The 14,140-nt window shown below is 41.3% G+C and overlaps 1 protein-coding gene across 2 annotated transcripts in view; it reads left to right on the forward strand.

Annotated features, from left to right (window-relative positions):
• Nucleotides 1-9,218, forward strand: part of ldlrad3 (low density lipoprotein receptor class A domain containing 3) — a 69,319-nt gene extending 60,101 nt beyond the window's left edge. The window contains exons 5-6 of one of the 2 annotated variants that reach the window (XM_034535222.1): nt 6,227-6,629; nt 7,181-9,218. In XM_034535222.1, coding sequence (XP_034391113.1) covers nt 6,227-6,629; nt 7,181-7,385 — 608 coding nt within the window. In that variant the 3' untranslated portion in view covers nt 7,386-9,218. The remainder of the gene's footprint in view (nt 1-6,226; nt 6,630-7,180) is intronic. The other variant, XM_034535223.1, reaches the window with a different exon arrangement.
• Nucleotides 9,219-14,140: the final 4,922 nt, after the last annotated feature.

Consider the following 14,140-nt stretch of genomic DNA (forward strand, 5'->3'; position numbering starts at 1 on the left):
AAGGATAGTACAAAGATGTACAGTACAAGAGAGCACCACTAAAAGGGATCCAGGCAAAAAGTGTATGTTCCTGGTACTGAAGGGATACAGCAGGGGTTCTTATAATAGATTTAAAGCAGCTTGGAGCAGCGTGTGTGCAGTTCAATGTTCTTAGTCTGTTGTAGAGGAGATGAGATGTGTGCACATGATACTCAAAAAGACATTATATACCCATTTCTGCACCTCTTCCCTTTGGATATATCTACATCTGTTTTTAGATCTGTCCTCTTTAAACTCCTCTCCTCTGTCCACTGCTGTGCTGTGTCTGTGACCCCTCCCTGTCCCTGTAATTCTCTCCAGCTATACAGGGAAAATAAGATTGATGGAGGTGGGAGAAACGCTAAAAAGAGAGAGTGGTAGTAGACTATAGAGAGAAAAGGCAGCGAAGAAGGAGGCATTCCATTGAGTGCATAATCCAAGCTTACTTTAGTTGTTGTATCTCCTAAAAGTAAGATAAATGTCATTGCCATGACAGTCAATTATCAACAACAGGGGAGTAGAGCAGAATAGCAGGTGCAGAGGAGAGGAGCGAGCAATGGAAGGCACAAAGCTGAGGGGGTGGAAGAGGGAGGCATTCGAGGAGAGCAAGAGGGGGAAACCAACGGCACAGGAGTGGTGAGGAGGAGGCGAGAGGGGAGGGGAGAGATGTGGGGAGGAAGCACTCTGATGTAATTAAAGTGGCTGAGTTGAGAGGCTGCACTTTGCCACCCTCCCCAAGCCTCCACATATGGAAGGTTTATGAGTTTATGAATAGAGTCTAGAAGCACTGTTAGAGGTGCCAATGTCACTGGGGGAGCTGCAGAGAAAGGTTATTTATGTGCAACATCAGTACATCTACTATATGAAGCTCCACTCCCTCCATCCCTGATGATTAAAGATGAAAGAAGCTGAATATTTAACCATTTCTCTATTACTTTTAGCTAACCATTTGGACTGTTTACCCATTAGCTAATACATTACATACATTAACCCTAACCCAATACAAACCATTACCACTATTCAAGCTTTATTAACCTTATATTCATTGCTTATAGCGAACTATTTCAACCACTAACTGTGTGCTGTTTAATTCAAGATGTTATGATCGATGCATCACGTTTCAGATGGCCTCAGAATCAGCAGCTGTCACTCTACTTTCTCTGCACAGTGTTTGTTTTCTATCTCTTTCTTCACAAGTTGGTGGTTAGTTGCTGCTCGTTGCTCACAAGAGGACACTGCAGGCTCTATTTTCATGAGCCCAGCAGTGCTCCCTGCCAAGTGCCAAGAAACTAGAATAATGAATCGAAATGGCACGTTTGATGTGCACATAAGCACAAGGGGGTTCTGTGGTTATATTACAACACTCTGATGCTGGTTGCACAAAATGTAACCAGCAAAACTGCCGTGAGTAATTGTGGCCTGATAGTGATAATATCTCTCCATTTCCAGACTGCAGATGGAATGGATACCCGCTGCCTTCATGCGGTTGTAAACCAGAGTCAAGGAAAGGCCTTCAGTATAGTCCTACTAACTGTCCCGACAAACAGACCTTTATTCTACCATTAATGCCATAACCACACGTTAAAAAAAATCAGCATTGCCATGTGAAATAAAATCATTATTGTTGCTGTTCCAACAATTAACTAAATTACAGATATTACCAGACTAATGTTGATTTAGAAAATTCATGCAGCTATAACAGCATGTGCCATCTGAAGAATCCATGTCATCAAAAGAGCATCGTAAACCTCCAAACAGAATTAAGCAATTTAGCATACAGACACATTTGACTGAAATAAATTGACTTTGCTAAATTGACAATATGTTCCAGTTGCCAATTTAGCAGGATGCTACATTTAAGGATGTTTTCACAGTTGGCTGGTTTCAGCTTTTTAAGTGAGGATTATTTAGCATAATTTGTCTATAATGTCTCGAGTTATAGCTTATCGAGGTTGCGGATCAACCATACATATGTATCATGGACCGTGATTTTTGACTTATTGCCTTGGCATTTACCCCATGTCACAGAAGGCCTACTTTTTTTTTTTACTTTACCCATACCGAATCTTACTATGCCATAGCTAACTTACCTTTAGCTATGTAGCAACCAGTTATCCATTAGGTTTAGCTAACCACTAGCTTGCCCGCTAGCTACCCCATGACAACTGCAAAACGACCCTATTGGTTACCAAGAACCCCGGCTGGGAAGTCCCTGATGTACATCAACTTGTATCCTGACAGTAAGGTCTTAAGAATGTGTATTGCCTGTTCTTCATACAAGACTTGTATGAAATTGAATAAGCTAAAAGGACAGCTCCCATCTAGGATTGTCCTGGACAAAATACATTCTTTGTTGACTAAGACACTATTTTATCAACTAATCGATTAATCAATCTAATTGACAGATCTGTACAAAGATCACCCATAAAGAACCACACCAAAGTACCATTTAAAATCTTGGAAACTAGAGTTCTGCTCCTAAACTTTCTGGAAATAAGTAATTCAGTATGAAAAAAGCTTTCAAAATGACTAATCAACCTGATAAATATTAGTGGACTAAGAGGGGGGCAGCTGACTTCCTTCACTTTAGAATGAACTCCTCTACATGTGTTCAACAGTATACAAGCAGCTTTGCTATTAATCGACAGCACAAATGTAGCTTACCTCAGCCTTTCATGTCAGATTTGACAAGACAAGGCAGGAAAGCCTTCATTGAACTTTGATGTTTCACTTTGATCATGACACCTCCATCAAATGAATGAGGTACAAAGCAACACTGTCAGAGATGCTAGCAGGACCAGGCAGTATGAGTACAAGCAGTGTGAGCACAGCACAGGTTTGAGAGCCAGTACAATGCAAAGTTCATTGATTCAAATCTACCTGTTTTAAACATAATGTCAGTCAAATGGTTATTAATTTTCATCTTAAAAAAGGGAAAGTATACACATGTTTATTAAATACAAATATTGAATCACAGGTGAGAGTGTGTGGGGTTTCCATTTTTTCTTTTTGATATACCTTAAAAACAACATATCTGCTTTGATGTGTGAATCCATACTTCAGAGAAATTACATTTCTGCCATCAAAGGACACAAAGTGTGCATGTGTCAGTAAGGTAACGGTGTGTGTGTGTGACAGATTTTTTCTTTTGAATCAGAATTAGCATTGCTATTGTGAGACCACCCTCACGTATCTTTGAATGTGGTGATCACACCTTTCTTTGTCCCGTAACTGCAACTAACAGCTCAAAATGGTCTGAAACACAGAACGTGGAGCTCAATCACACTCACACCGGGACACACACACGCACAGACACGCACACACACACACACAAGACCTCCGTCTTCTCACAGAAAAGAAGCTCGCTCCAGTCTCTTTCAGTCTTTTCATCTCCTGTGTGATTTGAAACAGCCTTTCACGCTATATTGCTAATGTTCCGAATAGGCTGCCATTGTTAATGTTGCAGCATTATGAGTTCCCTTTGTGTGTGTTTCTCTCTGCTCCCAGAGGACTGCACCGAAACCTGACAGGCAGCATAGGGTGGCAGCGATGTGATCTCTTTATTTGTGCTTTTTTTACAAAGTAATTATGGAAATAAATTGTCTTTGTTTTGGCCTTTCTCTGCTGAGTGTCCAGTTCATAATTAATTGGTAGCGCGAACGAGTAGCCAATTTTAAATCACAAGGGAGAGGTCGAGGGGGCTTGTTTTATTGGGCTTGGTTGGGGCAGCGGGCGGGTGGAGCTTCTGAATTAGATTAGATTTAATTAAGGCATGGGACCCCTGACTGGTACATACATAGGCTGTATGCCAGGCTGGTTGTTGATGGGAATTCAACAGCATTTGTGCACACAAACACACACACACACACACACACACACACACACATACACACACACTGCTGAAGACTCAGACCTTCAGGCCTTCAAGATTAGCTAGACAGAGGAAACATGCAGCATGGTGTCTGGAAGTTTTAGAAAAACTCATCCTCTAATGATGGCTCGCTGCTTTGTCCAGAAACAGCTCTGACAAATATTCTTTCCTTTTAGTGCTTGTATAGAAGGCAATTAAAGTAGTCCATGCATATGAGAAATGAGTTTAGTTGATCCCAATTCCTTCTAAGCATTCTGGAGGTTGGTAAAGGGCGCTTTGCCGGTAACACTCGTCTTCTGGCTTCTTCACAGTACATTTAGGTTGTACAGTCTCTGGTCTTTGGGAGAATGCTGCTACGACCACAGCTACGACCTTGTTCATAGCTGGCCTGCCATCTGCGGATGCTCGTGCCACGGTGCCATGCGCAAGTGTAAAAAAAAAACTAACAGGGTATATACAGTATGCCTGACTATTTCTTGGAAAGGCCCGGCAAAGAAATAGTCTGGTACGTAACTCAGATGAAGCTGAAAACGTAACCAGTTCTTTTGAGGTATTTTTGTACAGATTAAACAAACGCAGCCTATATGTTTCCATGTGTTTTGTTTACAGTCTGTATGCTAAGCTCAGCCATCTGGCTGCTGGTTGTAGCTTCATATATACTGTACAGAGGTCATTTCCCAGCGTATTTCCACATCGTCCCAGCGTATTTCCACATCGTGCACATTGTGACCTTTATCAATGCATGATTTGAATTCCAGTACATATAACGAGATCTTACATAATCTACTTGGAATCGGTCAGTCGAGTTCCCTTTAGTCAGTATGGCTTTGTGACCCAGACCTATGACCCACCATTACAGGTGTCATATTGCTTGACTTTTTTTGTAGCTTTGAACGTTTCATGTACTTCTCCTTGTAGCTCTAGCTTGTACATGTGGGGACAATCTCACCTTGTAGCACCTTGTGCTAAATGCAATATCCTCCAAGCGCCTGTAAGTCTGTATAAACCTGGAGCACTTCAAAAAAGCTCCAAGTGGGTTTGCCTTGTTGCAGTTTCAGGGGATTTCATCCTTACAGATGGCAGCATTTCCTGACTATTGATTCAACCTTGAGATAACTTGCAGTGGTCATTTCCTGGCAAGCCTTCTGCGCAATATCCTCACCAGTCTGCATGATGAACAGAGATGTAAGACTTGTATATTAAGCATTAATGCTCACAGTCTGTGAAGCAGCAACACAGAAACCTGGAAGACAGAGCATATAAAGTGCCCCAAAGGGTGGTTTGAACTTTTTAGGAGGCACTTGGCGGTTTGATGTTTACATAGCCTTGAGGCAACAGTGTAATTTGAACTGGAACAGCAACTGTAAAATCCTTTTATGTCGCTCATTCCTCATTTGCACAGCCTTCCTGCAGCTCCGTAATGAATAGGATTCCGTCCACTCGCCCTTAGTTCAACAGTACTGTCTGCCGGTCAGCAGCGTAAATGCCATTTACATGAGCCTCACCCCGAGTTTCTGATTTAAATTCTCACTCTGTAATATCAGTCAGCGGAAATGTTTAAGTGCTATTCCCTCAACCCATCTGAAATAATAATAAGCTGCAGTGCTCAATGGCATTGTAGTACTCCCTTTCCTCATTCCAGGCAGCGGGTAGACTGCTCTGCGTTTCTTGCCTCTGGCCACGGCTCTCATCGCGGACATAAAGTTGCCCGGTTTCCTCGGTAGCTTGCAGATTCCCCATTCCCCCTCCGACAAACACGCTAATGTGTGACGGCGCCTGATGCCTTCGCTCATCTTCAATGCTGAGCAACTCATGTCGTGTTTTATCCAAAATGGCTCGAGGCAGTTTTGTCCTCACAAAGAATTATTCAGCCTCTCTTTTCTTTCTCTTTCTTCAAGATAAAGAGTGAGGTCCCTACGTGTGAACTGTGGGTTCAACACGAGCCTCGATCCGCACAGAACCGCCGTTTGTTCCCTTGGTCTCTGAAAGCTCTCTGAGAGAGTCCGACTGCTGTTGTGCTTATTATGTAGCACTCTCATCTACAGAAGAGGCCTCTATTGAATCACACAGAACACATTTCAGAATGAACCTGAATTCACTGCTTTATATTCATGCCAGTCTTCCTCACTCCCTTCTCCATTCCTTAAGCTTTTCAACTCCACCACTCATCCTCCTGTATCCTCAACCACCTAGTCCCTCAAATTGTTTCCCTCTCCATCCTTATTGCCTCCATTCCTCTCTTTGTCTCTCCTGGCACCTCTCATCTTCCCTCTTCCCCCATCCTCCTACATCATGCATCCTCAATTTGCTCTTAATCCGCTTCCCTTTCTCCCACAGAAGCTCCGGGTCAGGACTTTGTGACGCTGGACTATCGTCTGCGCTACTACCCCAGCATCACCTATGCTGTCATTGGCAGCGCAGTCATCTTTGTCCTGGTGGTGGCGTTGCTGGCCCTGGTACTCCACCACCAGAGGAAGCGGAGCGTCCTGCTGCCCAGAGGCGTAAGAGGAAGCTCGCATCATCATCACCACCACCAGCCACTGCTGCTCTCCCGTCTGGTCATTTTGGACCGGGGCCACGTCCATCCTGGAGGTCCTGGTCTTTCCCCCGGCTCGCCCACCGCAGGGGGCCAGTACAGCTCAACTCCTCAAACACTGCAGCTGCTGTCTGGGACCCTTTATCCCCCTGGACTCTCCATGGACTCACCTCCATCATACTCACAAGCTGTTCTGGATGTCAGGTGAAATAAAAGATGATTCTAACAGCTGTATGAAAGTTTATAATCTTTGACTGTATCCATAAAGCTAGCTTTTCACTTTAAGCCACAACTAATATAGCATTAAAGCATTAAAGCAGTGTTAGTGGCATTACATGCAAAGCATTTTCTAAGTAAGTGTATAACTTTAATACAATATAATACAACTAATTGGATTTACTAGATACACTTGTGTAATTGTCATATACACAATACAGTTGTAAAGGATGCTCTCTGAAATATCTGTCAGCATCTGTCTCAGTGGGGCTTTTATGGGATTCTCAATACATTAACCCTTTACGCAGCTGATTGCTCATTTACCCATTATAAATGATTATATAGAGGATTGTTGCTATTTAAAATGTTGATAAATTACTCAAACACAGAAATGTAGTGAACATTAATGTAGAGAATAACATTCTAATAAAATAAATTAAGAAATGGGTGTTTCATCCAGAATCTTAGCTAGATGCTGGTCAAAAGTATTAATTGTACAGTCTTTTGACGTGACATTTTTCTCCTGTTTCTTCCCCTAGTCGGCCTCCCTGGTTTGATCTTCCTCCTCCTCCATACCTCTCAGATGGGGAGCTTCCATCAGAGGGCGAGCTGCCTCAATATGAGGGCCCACAAAACCCTTTGAGCTACCCCAGAGCACATCCCTCTGCACCCTCCACACCCAGAACTGTAGCCTTAGGCACGCAGCTGAGTTTGAGCTCCAGAGAGGAGTCGGACCAGCTGTAGCCTCTCTTGGTAGAACTAGCTAGAAATCAGAGCCTGCAGGACTGAAGGACCAGGCTGCAGGGCCACAAGGCCACAAGGCCAGGGTAGCCCCCAGCCAGACCTGCTGAGGAATCAACAAGGATTAAGCAACTGTATCCTAAAGGTGTCCTTACTCGCTGCCCACACATGGGCTTCCTGATGCACTGGACTGAGACCAGCTCCTCCTACTAGACTGATCTTGTATGTTGGCTCCGCCTGCTGGGCGCATGGAGGCACTACATCTAAATCAGTTAAGCATCCATTCGGTACTTCACATTTCACACCGACAGTGTTTTCCACAGTGGGATTTATAATGGATTTTTGTTGTGTTCAATAATAAATATCTAAATTATAGATAAATTCTGTACTGTTGAGGAGCACGGCTAAATTTGATGATGTGCTGTACATAGAAAATGTAGCAATGACATGTTGAAGCCTTATTCTTACTCTAGTTGATTCACTTGTAAGAGTAAGTCCAAATGAAGACGATACAGTAGGGTTGTGTAATTTCTAATAGTTTCAAAGAAAACATGCAGCTGTTTAAACAAGAGCAGCTCAATAGCGGGTACTCAACCATTTTAATCTGTTTTTTTTCAGTGTTGATGTGAACAGTGACTTGATAATATGGCGACAGTTGACTTGTTATAGTAAAACAATAACATGTTGTAACTTTTTTTTTTTCTTTTTTAAATGCAAGAAATATTTCTAGTCAAGCAGTGGAGTATTCTTTAGTAAATATTTTCAACAATACTGTATGTCTTGTTTTCATTTGGTTAAATTCAAGCTAAAATGTGAAAAGGACCATTGAGATTTCTTGAAATTATATATAAATTCAAGCAAAAAATGTGAAAAGGACCATTCAAATGTATTCAAATTATGTAGTGGAGTAGAAAAGATATACCAAGACCAACATCATTCCTCTGAGCAGAAAACCCCCTCTTTTCTAGTACTAACTATTACATTTCTGTTTAAAAACCAATCAAGTGTGTATGGAGACACAAAAAAGAAATGTAAGTTATGCAAGTTATTTTCTTGATGCCTTATTGTGGGCCAGTTTGGTCACTTTGTATGTGATTTGTTTTTGGGCACAAAGAGAACCTCTAAAGACAACAGCCATGTAAGAATATCATCTCTTAGATCAGATTGTTCACATTTTGTTTGAGATTTAGTTTTATGTATATAACTCATAACGGTCATTTTGTAAAATCATCTTCAGTAGTATTAGACAATGACCATCAAATCCATATCTGAAGGATCTGTGTTTATATATTTGATATTTGTCTTTTAACCTTTTTTCTCATTCATTTCAAAGTGTTCAACACTGTAAATAGGAGTTAGGGCAAGTAAAGAAATCTATTTAAAAGTAGAGTATAAAGTGAGACGTGTGTAATGTAGTTGTGCTTTGGATCTTTGTGTTGCTCCACAGCCAGAAGTAATAATGCACAAGAAAACAATAAAACCAAAGATAATCATTTTTAACCTTAGCCCAAGGATATTACACTACAAGGGAATGATTGTGTCAACAACTGTTTGTGCCTTTATTATAATAAAATGTACAACGTTGTATTGAGTAAAAAAATAATTCATATTATTTGCTGTAGAACTGGAAAGCATTTCTCAGGACCCAATGTTTGCCAGTCTGTCTGTTCTGTTGTTTGTATCTTGGTTTTGTTTTAGGGAATGTTGAAGATCAAATTCCCTTTTTTTCTGATTTGATATTGAGTTGGCTTTCTACATACTTAATTGCCCATCATGTTTTTTATTTTTATTCCTTATATTCTGTATATTGAAAATAATATAAAATTCTGAAACGTCTGTGTTTTAGTCTCCCTGGAGAGCTAGTATTACATTTTTTCCAAACAATTTCATATGTTTATTGCAAAGTCTGAAGCTTTTCCGCCGGTCTGTACTCACAGATCCCCAAATAATACAGATTTAGTAGCAGGAATGCCATCTGACTCAACAATGTGGAGGAAATACAAGCGTTCAGATCTCTTACGAAAGAAAGAAACCAATCACAGAAGACAATGATTCTAAAAATACGCACAGTAGTTCATGCTCGATTAAAAAGCTTCTGAAGGAGCAGCATTGTTGGAAAGCTACAACAGTGATGGAGCACGATGAAGTGAGTTTGTAATGACACAATGTGTCACTGTACCCGGGCCTCTCGGTACATTATTACGTACATTTAATTCCCTCATCGCTCCACTTTGTCATGTTACATACTGTCTCTGCTACCTGCAGTCACCTGTTGGGGTGTAGTGCCAACAAGCGATGTCTGACAAAACTGAAAACTTGTATCTGAATCAAAAAGTCTGGATCACATGGTCGTGTGTTTTTTCTTGCGTCTCTGTCGTCCTGACATTTTTGGAGGAGCAGCTGAAGAACCACAGGGAGGTTCATCAGAAGCAGCTCCGCCTCCTCCGTCTCTCTCGATCCTTCAAGACGAGCAGAAGAGGCTGGAGGAAGTCATTGTTTGGAAAGAAAAATATTGCCTGCTTTGATTCTGGTTTCAGTACGTATAGTGTATAAAACATGTCAAAACAAGAAAGAATATGCCATAGGTTATGTCTTAACAAAGTATGCTATAACAAATGTAAATATCAATGGCATAGTATAGAACAATAAAATAAATAGTATGGCAGAAAGGAATTATACTATGTGTAGTATGCCGTAACGATGTTATAAAATGCAAAAAAGGTCAAAGACATATAAATGTAATAGCATATATATATATATATATAGAATAAATTAAATACTAAACTATTTTGAAAAGTGTATTAATATTGCACAGGTTTGAATTGTTTTGTAAAGTAATAATAGATAAATATTTTTTTTTATATATATTATAGTAAATATTATAAAACAAGTCATGATATAATATGTAATTAAAAATGAAATAATTTGTATCATATTATAGTCATACAAAAAAGACAAAAATATATTAGACTTTTCCTGAGTGGCCCTCAATCATCTGCTGGCTCCTTAAATTGGCAATTAGTCCTCTAAACTGAGAACCTCTGTTGTAGTAGTTGTAGTAATAATAATAATAATACTTTGAATTTATATAGCACTTTTCTAGACACTCAAAGACACTTAAAAGACGCTACTTAGTAGTAGTTGTTGTATTTGATGCACATATTAATGTGAATCTAATGCAAAATCTTATGTCGTCCTTCTTTCTTCACTTTGTCTACGTCGTCCAACGTCTTTTACTGTTTGAACATGTTGGGTTATGTCTGTATTTTTGCAGCCTACAATACACAACACAGGTGTGTATTGACAATGGTGTCATGTAATCACAATAGGCCAGTTTGTAGTCTGCTTTTCCCTGGCTCAAACGGCCATGACGTGCAAATACACATAACTGCATATCCGTGGTCACCATGTCTGGGTTGTCAAAAATGAAGTCTTGCATTATGACTTTATTGGTTCTGTGCCCTATAATATAACCATCCCAGTACTTTTTAACAGTTTAAATATTGTTAAAGCTTACAACCGTTAAAATGCAGTTTACCACATACCAAAAAGTGATTGCAGCTGCTGGTTTGAATGAAAACATAGGAGAGAGAAATGTGCTCTTGCTTGAGCTGAAAAGAAGTCCTGCAGCTCTATATTCCCTCCACTAGAGGTCCCCGTGTCACCACGATGGACAAAACCTAGCTCAGAATCGTCCAATTTTCAAATCCAAAGTTCTTCATTTCTGTCCTGCTTTGGTGTAATCTAAAAAGTCAAATGTACGTTCTCTCAAACCTTTGTTTGGTCAAAATTATCAAGCTTTGAACAATGTTCAAGATTTTCATACATCTTAGATTCATGGCAACTATCTACATCTCTTATGATAACTAGTTCACTGAATACATGAATATTATGAATACTATCTCACAAGTCACCCCCTATTTTCATTGTACCCGGCCTCTCATCTTGCCCCTCTCACTCCAATATCCGCATCCCATTTGGACATATCAGATAACATGCAATACCATCTCTGACAGCACACACCCATCCTCCTACCTGCCCCCTCATCTGTTATGTGCTCACATTTTCACTCCCTTCACCCCTTCTTCCTCTCCCGGGGTTAGGAGCTTTTCTCTCATCGCCCCGCTCACCTTATCGTAAACTCTGATGGCGGAGGCCCATGTTTGCTTAGCCCGAGTCCTTAACTACACAGAGTTTAATTAAAAGCATGCACACTTCTCTTTGGCTGTCTGTCGTGTCTATTTTTGCCTGACAGCTGGTAAATTGGCAGATGGAAGAATATTTCTAATTTATCTGCTGTAAAATAGTGTGTTGCTGGACCAGATGACGCTGTCCCTTGAGTTAGGACCCCCACATGACACGAGACAAAGCCCCAATACTCTCAAGTCAGTGGACACTCAGTGGACAATGATGCTGAAGGGAGAAAGCAAGGACAATAAGGAAAAGGAGGAATAGTTGAATTGGCTGTTATGTGAGTAGTGAGGAAAGTGGTGATGTCTGTGTTCTTGTAGAGGGGGACTATTGTTAACAGACATCATGGCAATATTCCAAGGTGACAGACAAGATAGACTACATTTCCTCTCTTGGGGGTCTTTCATTTGGCATTACTGGCCTTCAGCTATTAGATACAGTGCAAGTGTGATAAAGCTGGATTATATCCCACTGACAATAAAGACCGTACTTCTTTCAACACAGTTCTGATTGCTGAATGAGAATCTTACGGTTACTGTATATTAAATATGCTCATGTATTTTTTTCCGATAATGTTTCTCTACTGGAAGAAGGAAGCAACATAAAGGGATGTATATAAAAATATAGCCACAGAAGTGTTCACCTGCTTACACTCATGCACTTTAGCTCACACACATGGGAACATGCACACTCTCTTGGCCGGTGTGCCATAGCTCCAGTGAACTGGAGATAAGACCCAGTGTTTTCACATGTAAATGGTGTGAGCATGGGGGAAAGGAGGGTGTATTGTTAGCATGCAGAAGCTCTGAGGAGCTCTGCCGAGGGTTTGGCCAGCGTGGCCCTTATCAGATGAAGAGCAGGCCTCCGAGGGAAGGAGGGGTCGGTGAGGGACGAGGGCCGGGTAGGGTTGAGGGGGCCGACAGGAGAATAGAACAGCTGGCGGAGTCACGCGTGCAACCTCAAAAACACACAGAGCCCAGACACGCTGAGCACGGTGGGAATCTCCTCCGCTAAGAGATCCACAAACACACTGCCTCTTGTGTCATTATCAGCCACCAGCCAGCAAGTCTGAGCACATAATCACAGACACACCAGCACGAAAAAAAGGAGCATTTCACACAATCACGGACACACATAGAAACAATCATTGAGGACAATCACAGAGGTTCACAAATACACATTTCAATACAGGCGTCTTAACGCATCATTAGGCAACACACACAGAAAGAGAAAAGGAAAGACTATGGTCACCCCAAAACACAGATAGCTAAATCACCATTGACAAGTTGGCTAATTTCACAGAATGAATACATGAGCAATAATTTCAGCTACCACCTGGTTGAAACTTCCTATACCTTGTGGCATGAATCCCATAATGGGACAGATGCCTTCATCTGGCCATTCTATGTGATTCATGCCATAAAATCACACCGATTCTGCAAATATAACAACAAACAATATGTAATTTTTTTACGAAATCAGCGGATATCACAGTCTGGTAACCAACTAAGGACCAACACATGAATTCAAAAAGGCCAGCTGAGCACATTGTTGGTGGGAAGTCAAGGAAAGGTTAATGAAAAAATTGAAAAAACCCTTTGCTGTCATTACCTCAGTAAACATACTGGTAGATACACACATTCCTCTGATATGCATGTGTGCGTATACGTATATGCATAAGTCAGACCAGCATTAGCAGCTGAAAAACAGTAACACTTCCCTGCTTAAGAATAGACCAGGGTGCTGGCTCTTGTCCTTTCCATTCAGGCCAGAGTTAAACACACTGACTAGCATGCTAATGGTTAATCCCTGAGGACCGACCACCTTTGTCCCAGCCCTAAGAGGATGTCTTTTTCTGGGCACTGGGTGACAGCCACCAGGCTGCCGGCTACTGGACAACCAGCATGTTGCCAGATACTGATCTCAGTCCTCCAGAGGGATGCCAGCAGGTTGCCAGGCCCTGATTGGTATCTGATGGGCGGAAGATTGGCGTCTGTCCTGGTTTCCTTTCCGTTTGTTTCCGGTCTGTGGTGCACCGGGAGGAGGTTTGCTATCTTTCCTGATGAGAGGAGAGTGAAAGTGTGGCGTAAGGGCATTTTGTCATGCAGCAGGTGGTCTGTATGTGTCAACAAAGACCTCCAGCTAATCTGACAGGGTACAGTGGGAGTGGTATGAGGTTGCTTTTATCTTAAAGGCAACAACCTCATACGTAATGTCTTAAAGCCCCATTCAGGAACCTAGACAGCAATCTGAAGCGTTTAAAACAAGCTTTGAAAACAAATAATTAGTTCACAAGATGAAGGATCCTCAACAGTGGATTCTGCTGTTGATAAAAACAGGTCTTTGATATTAAATGTATTTTTGCAGTTACCGGTCAAATGACAAGAAATTTGGAATTTGAATGGTGTCAAGGCAGTTGAATGGGGTTTAGATTTTATGCAAATTATTGAAAGGTGTTCCTGTGGTTATAAACAGTTCAGGATTATCTATGGATTACAGCATTCCACATTGCAAGGTGGACAGTGGGAGATGGAAGTGAGTGGAGAAGCAGACTGACATTGATTTGC

Source organism: Cyclopterus lumpus, chromosome 6 (assembly GCF_009769545.1).
Source record: "Cyclopterus lumpus isolate fCycLum1 chromosome 6, fCycLum1.pri, whole genome shotgun sequence".
NCBI lineage: Eukaryota > Metazoa > Chordata > Actinopteri > Perciformes > Cyclopteridae > Cyclopterus > Cyclopterus lumpus.